The sequence below is a fragment of the Scyliorhinus canicula genome, chromosome 17 (genome assembly GCF_902713615.1).
Source record: "Scyliorhinus canicula chromosome 17, sScyCan1.1, whole genome shotgun sequence".
In the NCBI taxonomy this organism is placed as follows: Eukaryota; Metazoa; Chordata; class Chondrichthyes; order Carcharhiniformes; family Scyliorhinidae; genus Scyliorhinus; species Scyliorhinus canicula.
In genome coordinates, this window is record NC_052162.1 from 34,489,497 (window position 1) to 34,501,564 (window position 12,068).

Here is a 12,068-nt window from a genome sequence, read left to right on the forward strand (position 1 = left end):
ACCACAAGGCTGATGGGGGCCCAGGCGACCCAAGAGGCGTCGATAAGAGAGCTGCAGCAGGAGATGACTGCAAGGGAGGAGGAGGCCACGGTCCTCGTGGGAAAGGTGGAGGTGCACGAGGCACTCCACCTGAAATGGCAGAGCCGCTTTGAGGAGCTGGACACTCGAATGAGGCGGAAGAACTTGAGGATCCTGGGCCTAGCAGAAGGCCTGGAGGGGCCTGATCTCCCGAAATATGTAGCGGAGATGCTGAGCTCCCTGATGGGAGAGGGGGCCGGTCCATCGCCCCTGGAGCTGGAAGAAGCATATCGGGTCATGGCTAGGCGGCCTAGGACGAACGAGCCCCCGAGGGCGGTGCTGGTGCGATTCCAGCGTTTCTGTGATCGGGAGAAAGTGCTGAGGTGGGCCAAGAGGGAGAAAAGCAGCAAATGGGAGAATTCGACGGTGCGGATATATCAGGACTGGAGTGCGGAGGTGGCAAAGCGGCGGGCCCGGTTTAACCGGACGAAGGCGGTGCTGCACGCAAAGAGGATCAAGTTCGGAATGCTGCAGCCAGCGCGTTTGTGGGTCACCTACAAGGACCAGCACCATTACTTTGAGTCCCCAGAGGAGGCATGGACTTTTGTTCGGGAGGAAAAGCTGGACCTGAACTAGAACTTGGGAACGCCGGCGGTCGAGGCCGCCCGAGTACCCTTGACTGATCAAGTGGCCCATGTCTTTCTTAGGCCAGGTCGGAACTTGGTTAAAGTTGATGGATCGTTTGGTTTCTTTGAAACTTGTGTTATGGGGGGTTTTTTTGTTCCTTTTTGTGTGTCTCTTCCCATTGCCAACTTCCCTTAATTATTGTTGTTGTAGGGGGGGCTTTTTTTTTACTGTTTTTTGATCTGTTCTTTAAGGGTTATGGTTACTGTTCGGTTCGATGGAGGGTGATGGTTAAATACGTTATTATTGGGTAGTTATTTAGTTATGCAGGCATAGTTATGTATTTATGTATTTATTTGAGATTTGTTATTTATATTGTTATATTGTTAAGTTGGGGAGGCGGGACGGGGGGGGTGCAAGTTGGTTATGCGTGTTTTCTTTTTCTCTTTTTTCTTCCTCTCGTTTTAAGGGGGCTTTTTTATGGGCTTGGATGGGGACGGGGGTGGAATTGAAGATGGCGGGGTAGGGTGTGGCCGGGCGAAAGCGCGGGCTTTCCCCTGTTTCCCGCGCGCGGGACGGAGGAAGGGGGAGGAGAGAAGAGTGGGGTGTGGCCAGCAATGGCGGCTTTTCCCGCGCTGAAGCGGGGTCAGAGAGGGATGGCAAGGGGGGGGGGGGGGGGAGGCCCCTCCCCCCCCACATCGGGAGGAGTTGGAGTGTGGCAGGGGCAGCCGGGTCAGCGAAAACCAGCTGACTCTCGGGAGTACGATGGTGGATACACCGCGGCTAGGAGGGGTCCTAGCCGGAGGGGGGGGGGGGGGGGGGGGGGGGGGGGGGGGAGGGGGGTTAGGGGGGGATACCGGGTTGCTGCTGGAAAGGCCGAGGACGGGAAGGGAAGAACGGGAGGAGAGAGGGGGAGGGGCCATCGCCATGGGGAACGGGTCAGAAGGGGAGGGTCGACCCGGGGCGAACAGGGGACAGGACATGGCTAATAGACAGGGGAAAGGGACGGGTCGCTTCGCGACCCGGTTGATTACTTGGAACGTGAGGGGGCTGAATGGGCCGGTCAAGAGATCAAGGGTTTTTTTCACACCTAAAGGGACTGCAGGCGGATGTGGCAATGTTGCAGGAGACTCACTTGAGAGTAGTAGACCAGGTACGCCTGAGAAGGGGGTGGGTGGGACAGGTGTTCCACTCAGGCTTGGACGCAAAGAACCGGGGGGTGGCGATTTTGGTGGGAAAGAGGGTGTCGTTCGTGGCGGCGCAGGTGGTAGCAGATAAGGAGGGTAGGTACGTGATGGTGAAGGGTAGGCTGCAGGGAGAGAATGTGGTGCTGGTGAATGTGTATGCCCCGAATTGGGATGACGCGGGTTTTATGAGGCGCCTGTTGGGCCTCATTCCGGGTCTGGAGGCAGGGGGCCTGATCATGGGGGGGGACTTCAATACAGTGCTCGACCCTGGGCTGGACAGATCGAGTTCCAGGACGAATAGGAGGCCGGCAGCGGTAGAGGTGCTAAGGGGGTTCATGGAGCAGATGGGGGGGGTAGACCCTTGGAGATTTGGCAGGCCAAGGGCGAGGGAGTATTCTTTTTTCTCCCACGTCCACAGGGTGTACTCCAGAATAGACTTTTTTGTACTGAGCAGGGGGCTGATTTCGAGAGTGCAGGACACGGAGTACTCGGCCATTGCGATTTCGGACCATGCACCACACTGGGTAGAGGTAGAACTGGGGGAAGCACGGGACCAGCGCCCGTTGTGGCGCCTGGATGTGGGGCTGCTGGCGGACGAGGAGGTGTGCGGAAGGGTCCGGAAGGGCATTGAGAGATATCTGGGCACGAACGACACGGGAGAGGTGAAGGTGGGGATAGTCTGGGAGGCCCTGAAAGCAGTGATCAGAGGAGAGCTGATCTCCATAAGGGCACACAGAGAAAGGAAGGAGAGGCAGGAGAGGGAGAGACTGGTGGGGGAACTTATAGAAGTGGACAGGAGATATGCGGAGACACCAGAGGAGGGGCTGTTGAGGGAGCGGCGCAGTTTACAGGCCCAGTTTGACTTACTGACCACTAGGAAGGCGGAGACGCAATGGAGAAGGGCACAGGGCGCGGTCTATGAGTACGGGGAAAAGGCGAGCAGGATGCTGGCACACCAGCTGCGCAAGCGAGATGCAGCCAGAGAGATTGGGGGAGTGAGAGAGAAGGGAGGGAACGTAGTGCAGAAGGGGCAAGAGGTGAACGGGGTCTTCAGGGATTTCTACAGGGAATTGTACCGGTCTGAGCCGCCCAGGAGGAGGGGGGGAATGGAGAACTTCCTCGATAGATTGAGGTTCCCAAAGGTCCAGGAGGAACGGGTGGAGGGGCTGGGGGCGCCGATAGAGATGCAGGAGCTAGTTAAAGGGATAGGCCAGATGCAGGCGGGGAAGGCGCCGGGGCCGGATGGGTTCCCGGTGGAATTTTAAAAGAAGTATGTGGACTTGGTGGGTCCAGTGCTGGTGCGAGCCTTCAATGAGGCGCGAGAGGGGGGGGTTCTGCCCCCGACAATGTCACAGGCCCTGATCTCCTTGATCCTGAAGCGGGACAAAGACCCTGTACAGTGCGGGTCCTACAGGCCTATCTCCCTCTTGAATGTAGATGCCAAACTGTTGGCAAAGGTCCTGGCAACCAGAATAGAGGATTGTGTGCCAGGGGTAATCCATGAGGACCAGACGGGGTTCGTAAAGGGACGACAACTTAACACAAATGTCCGGAGACTGTTGAATGTGATTATGATGCCAGCAGTGGAGGGGGAGGCTGAGATAGTGGTAGCACTGGATGCGGAGAAGGCATTCGATAGGGTGGAGTGGGAATACCTGTGGGAGACGCTGGAACGGTTTGGGTTTGGGGAGGGATTTATCAAGTGGGTGAAGCTGCTGTATTCGGCCCCGATGGCGAGTGTGGTTACAAACGGGAGGAGGTCAGAGTATTTTGGGCTCCATCGAGGTACCAGGCAGGGATGCCCCCTATCCCCCTTACTATTTGCATTAGCGATCGAACCGTTGGCGATGGCACTGAGGGGTTCAGGGGGGTGGAGAGGACTGACAAGGGGAGGGGAGGAACATCGGGTATCACTCTATGCGGATGATTTGTTGTTGTATGTGGCAGACCCGGACGGGGGAATGCCGGAGGTAATGGAAATACTAGCGGAGTTTGGGGACTTTTCGGGATATAAATTAAATGTGGGTAAAAGTGAGGTCTTTGTGATACACCCGGGAGATCAGGGGGAGGGAATTGGGCGGCTCCCCTTTAAGAGAGCAGTAAAGAGCTTCAGGTACTTAGGGGTGCAGGTGGCAAGGAACTGGGGGACCCTCCACAAGCTGAACTTTTCAAGGCTGGTGGAGCAGATGGAGGAGGAGTTCAAGAGGTGGGACATGGTACCGCTGTCGCTAGCAGGGAGGGTGCAGTCAGTCAAAATGACGGTCCTCCCGAGGTTCTTGTTTCTGTTCCAGTGCTTGCCCATCTTTCTCCCCAGGGCCTTCTTCAAGAGGGTAACTAGCAGCATTATGGGCTATGTGTGGGCACATGGCACCCCTAGAGTGAGAAGGATTTTCTTGGAACGGAGTAGGGACAGTGGAGGATTAGCGCTACCCAATCTTTCCGGGTACTACTGGGCGGCGAACGCATCGATGGTGCGCAAGTGGGTGATGGAGGGGGAGGGGGCAGCTTGGAAACGTATGGAGAGGGCGTCCTGCGGCAATACAAGCCTGGGGGCGCTAGTAACGGCACCATGGCCGCTCCCCCCCACAAGGTATACCACGAGTCCGGTAGTGGCGGCCACCCTCAAAATCTGGGGGCAGTGGAGGCGACACAGGGGGGAAGTGGGGGGTCTGATGGCGGCGCCACTGAGAGGGAACCACAGATTTGTCCCGGGGAACACTGGCGGGGGATTCCAGAGCTGGCACAGGGCGGGCATCAGGCAACTGAGGGACATGTTCATAGAGGGGAGGTTTGCGAGCCTGGGAGAGCTGGAGGAGAAATTTGAGCTCCCCCCGGGGAACACGTTTAGATACCTGCAGGTGAAGGCATTTGCCAGACGACAGGTGGAAGGATTTCCCTTGCTTCCCGATAGAGGGGTGAGTGATAGGGTGCTGTCAGGGGTCTGGGTCGGAGAAGGGAAGGTCTCGGACATCTACAAAATAATGCAGGAGGTGGAAGAGGTATCGATAGAGGAGCTGAAAGACAAGTGGGAAGCGGAGCTGGGAGAGCAGATAGAAGATGGGACATGGGCGGATGCCTTAGAGAGGGTCAATTCGTCGTCGTCGTGCGCAAGGTTGGGCCTCATCCAATTTAAGGTGCTGCATAGAGCCCATATGACGGGGACTAGGATGAGTCGGTTCTCCGGGGGTGAGGACAGGTGTGTTAGGTGTTCGGGAAGCCCTGCGAACCATGTGCATATGTTCTGGATGTGCCCGGCACTGGAAGAGTTCTGGGAGGGGGTGGCGGGGACGGTATCGAGAGTGGTGGGAACCAGGGTCAAACCAGGGTGGGGGCTAGCGATTTTTGGGGTTGGGGTGGAGCCAGGAGTACAAGAGGCAGGGGAGGCCGGAATATTGGCCTTTGCGTCCTTGGTAGCTCGGAGAAGGATCTTGATTCAGTGGAGGGACACAAGGCCACCAAGTGTTAACACCTGGTTAAACGACATGGCAAGCTTCATCCAATTGGAAAGAATCAAATTCGCCCTGAGAGGGTCGGTACGGGGGTTCTTCCGGCGGTGGCAGCCCTTCCTTGACTTTCTGGATCAGAGATAGGAACTGGAGGCCGAAACAGCAGCAACCCGGGGAGAAAGGGGGGGGGGGGGAAGGGGGGGGGGGGGGGATAGCAACGAAGGGAGCACGTCAGCGGGGGGTCGCGGGCAATGACTGCCCGAGGCCATCGGCAGAAAGGGAAAAACGGTTTGGTTGCTAGACTGGTAGCGCGGGGGGGGGGGGGGGGGGGGGGGGGAGGGGGGGAGGGGAGGGGGGGGGGTGCGCGCGGGGGAGGGCGTGGGGAGGATTTTCCAGGGGGGATTTGTTGTGTTATAATTTAAAATGTAGTAGGGGTAAATGTTTGTATCGAAAAATTTCAATAAAAATTATTTAAAAAAAAAAAAAGAAGCTGAAGGTGGGAGGCTGCCTTTAAGAAGTGGAAAGTGGCAGGCTCACTTTAAGAAGTGGAAGGTGGTAGGCTGCCTTTAAGAAGTGGAAGGTGGTAGGCTGCCTTTAAGAAGCGGAAGGTGGTAGACTGCCTTTAAGAAGCGGAAGGTGGTAGGCTGCCTTTAAGAAGTGGAAGGTGGCAGGCTGCGTTTAAGAAGCAGAAGGTGGTAGGCTGCCTTTAAGAAGCTGAAGGTGGTAGGCTGCCTTTAAGAAGTGGAAAGTGGCAGACTGCCTTTAAGAAGCTGAAGGTGGTAGGCTGTCTTAAAGAAGCGGATGGTGGCAGGCTGCCTTTAAGAAGCGGAAGGTGGCAGGCTGCCTTTAAGAAGCTGAAGGTGGTAGGCTGTCTTAAAGAAGAGGAAGGTGGCAGGCTGTCTTAAAGAAGAGGAAGGTGGCAGGCTGCCTTAAAAAAATATAAGTCATGCTAGCCAGCCATGCACCAAGACCCCCAGTTGTGCTTCCAGCCAGTCGGCAGTGTTTTCCACACATTGAGATGAGCCGGCAGCATGAAGTTTGGGCTCCATCACCTCAATCAGGTGCAGAGAAATTGTGCACCACATCAATGGGCTGATCTGAGATTTTAGCCTTGAATGTTTTAGGCTACATAACATCTGTTTCAGGGGATTCTACCACTGGTCACAAGAGTCATAGTCATACACTACAGAAGAGGCCCTTCGGCCCATAATTGATTGATTGATTGATTAATATTTATTGTCACACATACCGAAGTACAATGAAAAGTATTTTTCTGCAGCCAAAGGAGCGTACACAGTACATACATAGTAGACAAAAGAATAATCGACAGAGTACATGGACATTGAATCTGCATCGACAAAACTACACTAAATCTGCACTAATTCCATTTTCCAGCACTTGGCCCATGGCTTTGAATGTTGACATTTCGAGTGCTCATCCACTTACTTTTTAAAGGTTGTGAGGTTACCACCACTACTACCCTCCCAGACAGTGCATTCTCAACTCTCCACCCTCTAGCTGAAATTTCTTTTTCCTCAAATCCCCTCTAAACCTCCCACATTCCTTTCATCTTAAAATGATGCCCCCTCGTTATTGACCCTTTAACTAAAGGGAACAGATTCTTTCTATCCACCCTGTCTATATCTGTCATAATCTTATACACCTCAATCAGGTCCCCTCCTCAGCCTTCTGTGCTCCAAAGAAAACAATCTGAGCGTATCCAACCTCTCTTTAAAGGTAAAATGCTCTAATTTTGTCCTTCAGAATTTTCACCAATAGTTTCCTTACCACTGATGTGAGACGCACTGGTCTGTAATTCCCTGATTTATCTCTACCACCCTTCTTGAAAAATGGAACCACACGTTGGCTGTTCCCCAATCATCTGGCAGCGCTCCTGTGCAAAATTTGAATCAGAGCCCTTATAATTTACTCCCTTGATTCCCACAGCAGCCTGGGATTCAACTCATCCAGACCTGGGGATTTGTCCACTGTTAAGCCTGCCAAAACCTCCAATGCCTCCTCACTCCCTATATCAAACTGCTCAAAATTGTCACAGCCGCTCACCCTGAATTCTGTACCTTAAACCCTTAATTTTAACCTTCATCATTTTTATACTTTCACTGGATTTGCTATCATGTTTTCAGGTACTTACATTTTTCCTTCAAATAAATGAAAGGATGTCTTTTCACTTAAGTTACAGATTGAGTTACTTGCTTCCCTGTGACACCTTTGAAGTGTCAGCTTTTGGAGGCGAGATCAGCCCTTTTTAAAGTTGTTGGTGAACCTTTGGTAGTTTCCTCGGTTGGTGTGCACTCTTCGGTCTGCACAAAATAACACAAGAGGCAAGATGATTTGAAATGTAGATAATGAAAGTTCAAATGTCAATGTGATGCCTACAAAAACTAACCAAGATCTTTTCTTTCAGTCTGTTCACAGTATTCCAAAGGCGTTTATGCCATTTTTGGGTTCTATGATAAGAGGTCTGTGAACACGCTGACGTCTTTCTGCGGAGCGCTGCACACATCCTTCATCACTCCAAGCTTTCCAACAGAAGGAGAAGTTCAGTTCGTTATTCAACTGAGACCACCACTGCAAGGAGCACTCTTAAGCCTTCTTACCCACTACAAATGGGAGAGATTTGTCTATCTGTATGACACAGACAGAGGTGAGCAATGATACTCAAAACCTTTCCCTCGCTCCCCCATTTCTCAAAGGTATTCATGCACGACTGCTTAGATTGTGATTAGGTGGGGAAGTTTCACTTTTTTGGGGGTGGGGGGTGGGGTGGGTGGGGGGGGGTGGGGGGGTGCGCGAAGGGACGATGTATCAGTAAATCTACATACATATCCAAGTAACTAATTATTTCGACACTAAAAATGTAATTGAAAGAAATCTTAATAATTCATGTTTGAAATTCATGAGTTTTCTGATAAATCAGTCCTATCAGTCGCTAAGGAATTTGGTTCTCATTAAACCCCAGAATATTGAAGGAAAGATATGACTGTCAGCCTTGAAAGAGTATTCTGCAGGAAGTTTTTTTTTCTTTGATTGTTCAAATTTGAAATTATTCCATTGATCGGGTTTGATGTTTATGGTTGGTTACGCTGGTACTTCATGACCGGTACAGGCTTGGAGGGCCGAAGGGCCCTGTTCCTGTGCTGTATTGTTCTTTGTTCTTTATTTTCAGATGCTCATTGATACAGATTGGGTGTCAGATTTTGATCTGGTCCCAAGAGCACCAAAATCATGTGGTTTGAAAGCCTCTCCACTCCTCCCGAAAGTAAGCTCGTTCACACTGAGTTAGTGCTGCCCAGATGTCAAGGGCAGTCACCCTCACCCTCAGCTTGTGTGTTCATGTTTGGAGCAAGGCTGTACTGAGGTCTGTAGTTGACTGATTCGAGCAGAACCCAAGCTGAGCATCAGTGAGCAGCAGACTGTTAGTGAGTAAGTGCCAGTTGACAGCCTTGTTGACAACATCTTCCATCACTTTGCTGATGATTAGGATTGGGTTGATGGGGCAGTTACTGGCTGGGTTGGATTTGATACCAGCGTGGGAGCCGTATTGGAATAGCTAGCTCAGAGAAATTCTGGGCCACCTGTCTTTAGCACGAGAGTTAGGATGTCATCAGGACCCAAAGCCTTTGCTTTGAACCTTCTGAATCTTTAGCTTCATCAGCCTTAAAGCTTTTATTGTGTAAAATATTGTAGTATCAGCTGGGCGAGTTTTTGCAGGCATCTGTTCACACTGCATTCTTATCCAAAGTGTGACAGAATTTCACTTTCTGAGGTGTTCTGACTTCGTATCCTGCACTTAATAAATCTGAATGTGGATGCTGCATAATATAATGAAAGTGAATATCTTCATCTTTGAAATACAAGTAGCTAGGATCTTAAAGAATTTTCAGTCTCTTTTAATATTCATCAGTTTTTTCTGTGCTCAAGAAACTAATTGTGTGTTATTTGTTGGAAAGCACTGTTTTCCACTTTAGTACCATTAAAGGGCAGTCCATTAAGCCACTATGGGTGCGATTATCCTGCCGCCGAACCCGTTGCATCATGGGGGAGGCCCAAAATGGGCTTTGCACGGGCCGATCGCGAGTCACCCGACTGGTCACATCTGCCGCAATCTGGATCATGCCCACCAGGACATTATCCAGATAATCATATTTGACTGAGCCATTAGGGTCATCTCAATATGCGCGGCGAGTTTGAGGCTGCAGCCTCCCGGCTCCTGGGAGTCACCGTCCAACTGGCAAGGCTTCACCCGGGTGCCAATTAATGCTGTTCTGCACAAGCAGAGACCTCCCGGCTGGTCAGGATCAGAACAGGACAGTGGCCTAGCGCAGTGCCTCGGAACCAGGTTGGCAGTGCCAAAGGGAGGAGTCCAATGGGGGCTATGCCCATGAAAAGAGGGGTGGCGGGAATGAAGGGGGGGATATGAAAAAGCATCATGAAGGCTGGAGGGGTGAAGGTGGAGGCACTGAATGTGGGAGGCCCTAAACAGGGGGGGGTCCTCAGTGATGCCTTAGTGGGGTATACTCACTTGCGTGGTGGGGTTGATGTCTTGATGTCCACAAGGATGGATGGGTAAGGGGCAGGGTCATGCCTTGGTGGTGGCAGGGGAGGGTGGGGGCATGGGTGTGTGGGCAGGGCCCCCCGCTAGCTTTTATTGACGGGTGGGGTTGGGGGAGGTTGCCTCTCAGTGACAAGGGCTTGGGGTATTGCCCTTGTCTGCTGGGGGGGGGGTCACATTGTCAGCGGGTGGGATGTGTGGGGGACCTCAAACTCACTCCGAGATTGAAGCATCCTTTCAAATGACACCCCAGTCTCTGAGAGCCGATCTGGCCAGTTCCCCACGACAGAAAAAAATTTGAAGGGATTTACCGGTGAGACACTCCCCGAGCCCCACGTCTGGACCTCACCCAAAAAGTGGGCGGGAAACACCAAACCGCCAGCTCCATTCTCCGATGTGGAGCGTCCCCATCGGCAGCGGGATTCTTCGTTCCCGCAGCCGGCCAATGGGGTTTCCTATTGTGGCCACGACACGCCATTGGGAAACCCACGGGCCTGGACGCACTGCCGGCAGAGCATTCCGCCAACAGAGAATTCCACTGCAAATATTTGAGGTGTCTGGAAACTAATTATGTGATTCACCATGCATTATTATAGCCTGACATATATGGGACTTATTTCCCTCCATCATATAGAATGACAAAGCAGGTTTGAATAACCAATTGGCTTACTCCACAGGGTTGCCCTATTCGCTTGGCTGACATACACACTGTAATTTATGATATTATGGTGAATGAAGGGACTACAGCATACTGAGATGAAATTGGGTGCTGCTACTAATAGGAAGTTAAGCAGCCCTGCAGCTCAAGCTAGAAACAGGAGCACAAGTGAATGTCAGACTCAGGAATAAAACACAGATTATGGAATACTTTAATTGTAGCAGACTAAAATAACAATGAAAGAATTCTTGGGGGCATTTCTAGAAGTGAGATGAAGGTGTGTTTTCAACAATACAGTTAAGGACAAAATAAAGTTGCTAGTTGCCGTAAGGTTAAAGTGCAGAGATTTGTCTTGGCAGCTAATGCTGAACGAGTGGGGCAGATTCAAAGGGGAATTAGAAAAACAGCGAGAATCTGTAGGCGGAGGGGGAAACGGCGGGTGAGTGATACCAGCTGAGTTGTTCTTTAAGGGAGCCTGAATTTTCACAGTAACTTCATTGAAGACTACTTGTGACAATAAGCGATTTTCATTTTTCATTTCAAAATAGCAATAATGAGAAAGAAAATAATAGGGATACAGAGAATTTTCCCCAATTATAACAATATAAGGGATTTGTGTTGGGCTGTGCTTAAATAATTTTGAATTAAAAATGGGGGAAGCAATATTTAAAATGTGCTAATGATAACAAATTGAAGGTTTTGGAAAATTAGGAAAGGCAGTAGGAGGAGCACATAAAGAGTGTCGCAGGATGAGCAGAGAACAGCCTGTGCACTGTAAAAAATGCTGGGGAATAATATATTTTCGGAATTAAAATTAGAGAAAAAGAAGAGGGGATCGCGCCGGCCATGGTGGAGTCCTATAGAGGCTGGCGCGGAGGGAAAGAGTGCCGCCACGGCACAGGCCAGCCCGCAGATCGGTAGGCCCCGATCGCGGGCCAGGCCACCGTCACCCGCGGCCGGATCCTCCCGCACCCCCCGAGGACTCTGGTAAATGGCCTACCAGCCAGGTCCCGCCGGAATGGACCCTGTCCATTTCACGCCGGTGGGACTCGCCGAAAACGGGGGGCCGCTCATCGCTTCAGGGCCGGAGAATTGCCGGGGGGCCACTGCCGACCGGTGCGGCGTGATTCACACCACCCCCCCACAATCCCCCGACCTGCCGGGAGGTCGGAGAATTCTTCCTCTGATTCTGCTGCTTATACCAGGGCAGACCCTGCTCCCATGCCCACATGTCTGTTCTTAGCTTGCTGCAATGTTCCAGTGAAGCACAACGCAAACTGGAGGAACAACATCTCATCTTCTGGTTAGGCACACGACAGCCTTCCGGCCTGAACATCGAATTCAACAACTTCAGATGATCAGCTCTACCCCACCTCGACCCATTTGTTTAAATTTTATTTTAACTGTCTTTTACCATTTCTTTCTTTCTTAATATACTTTTAAATCCCCCCCCCCCCCCCCCCCCACCACCACCAATCATATCACCTTTCCTTCACCTCTCTCCTCTTTGCTTCCCCCTTCCCCTCCCCCCACATCTACAGTTTATCCTCTGATGTTGGTTT

At 51.7% G+C, this 12,068-nt stretch overlaps 1 protein-coding gene across 7 annotated transcripts in view; it reads left to right on the plus strand.

Annotated features, from left to right (window-relative positions):
• LOC119952339 (glutamate receptor 3-like) overlaps positions 1–12,068 on the plus strand; it is a 492,268-nt gene that overhangs the window by 69,767 nt on the left and 410,433 nt on the right. For all 7 annotated transcript variants that reach the window (XR_005457831.1, XM_038776029.1, XM_038776024.1 and 4 more), the window contains exon 3: positions 7,701–7,940. Coding sequence is in view for 6 of the 7 variants with exons in the window: in XM_038776029.1 (XP_038631957.1) it covers positions 7,701–7,940 (240 nt within the window). In the remaining variant the exon portion in view is untranslated. The remainder of the gene's footprint in view (positions 1–7,700; positions 7,941–12,068) is intronic.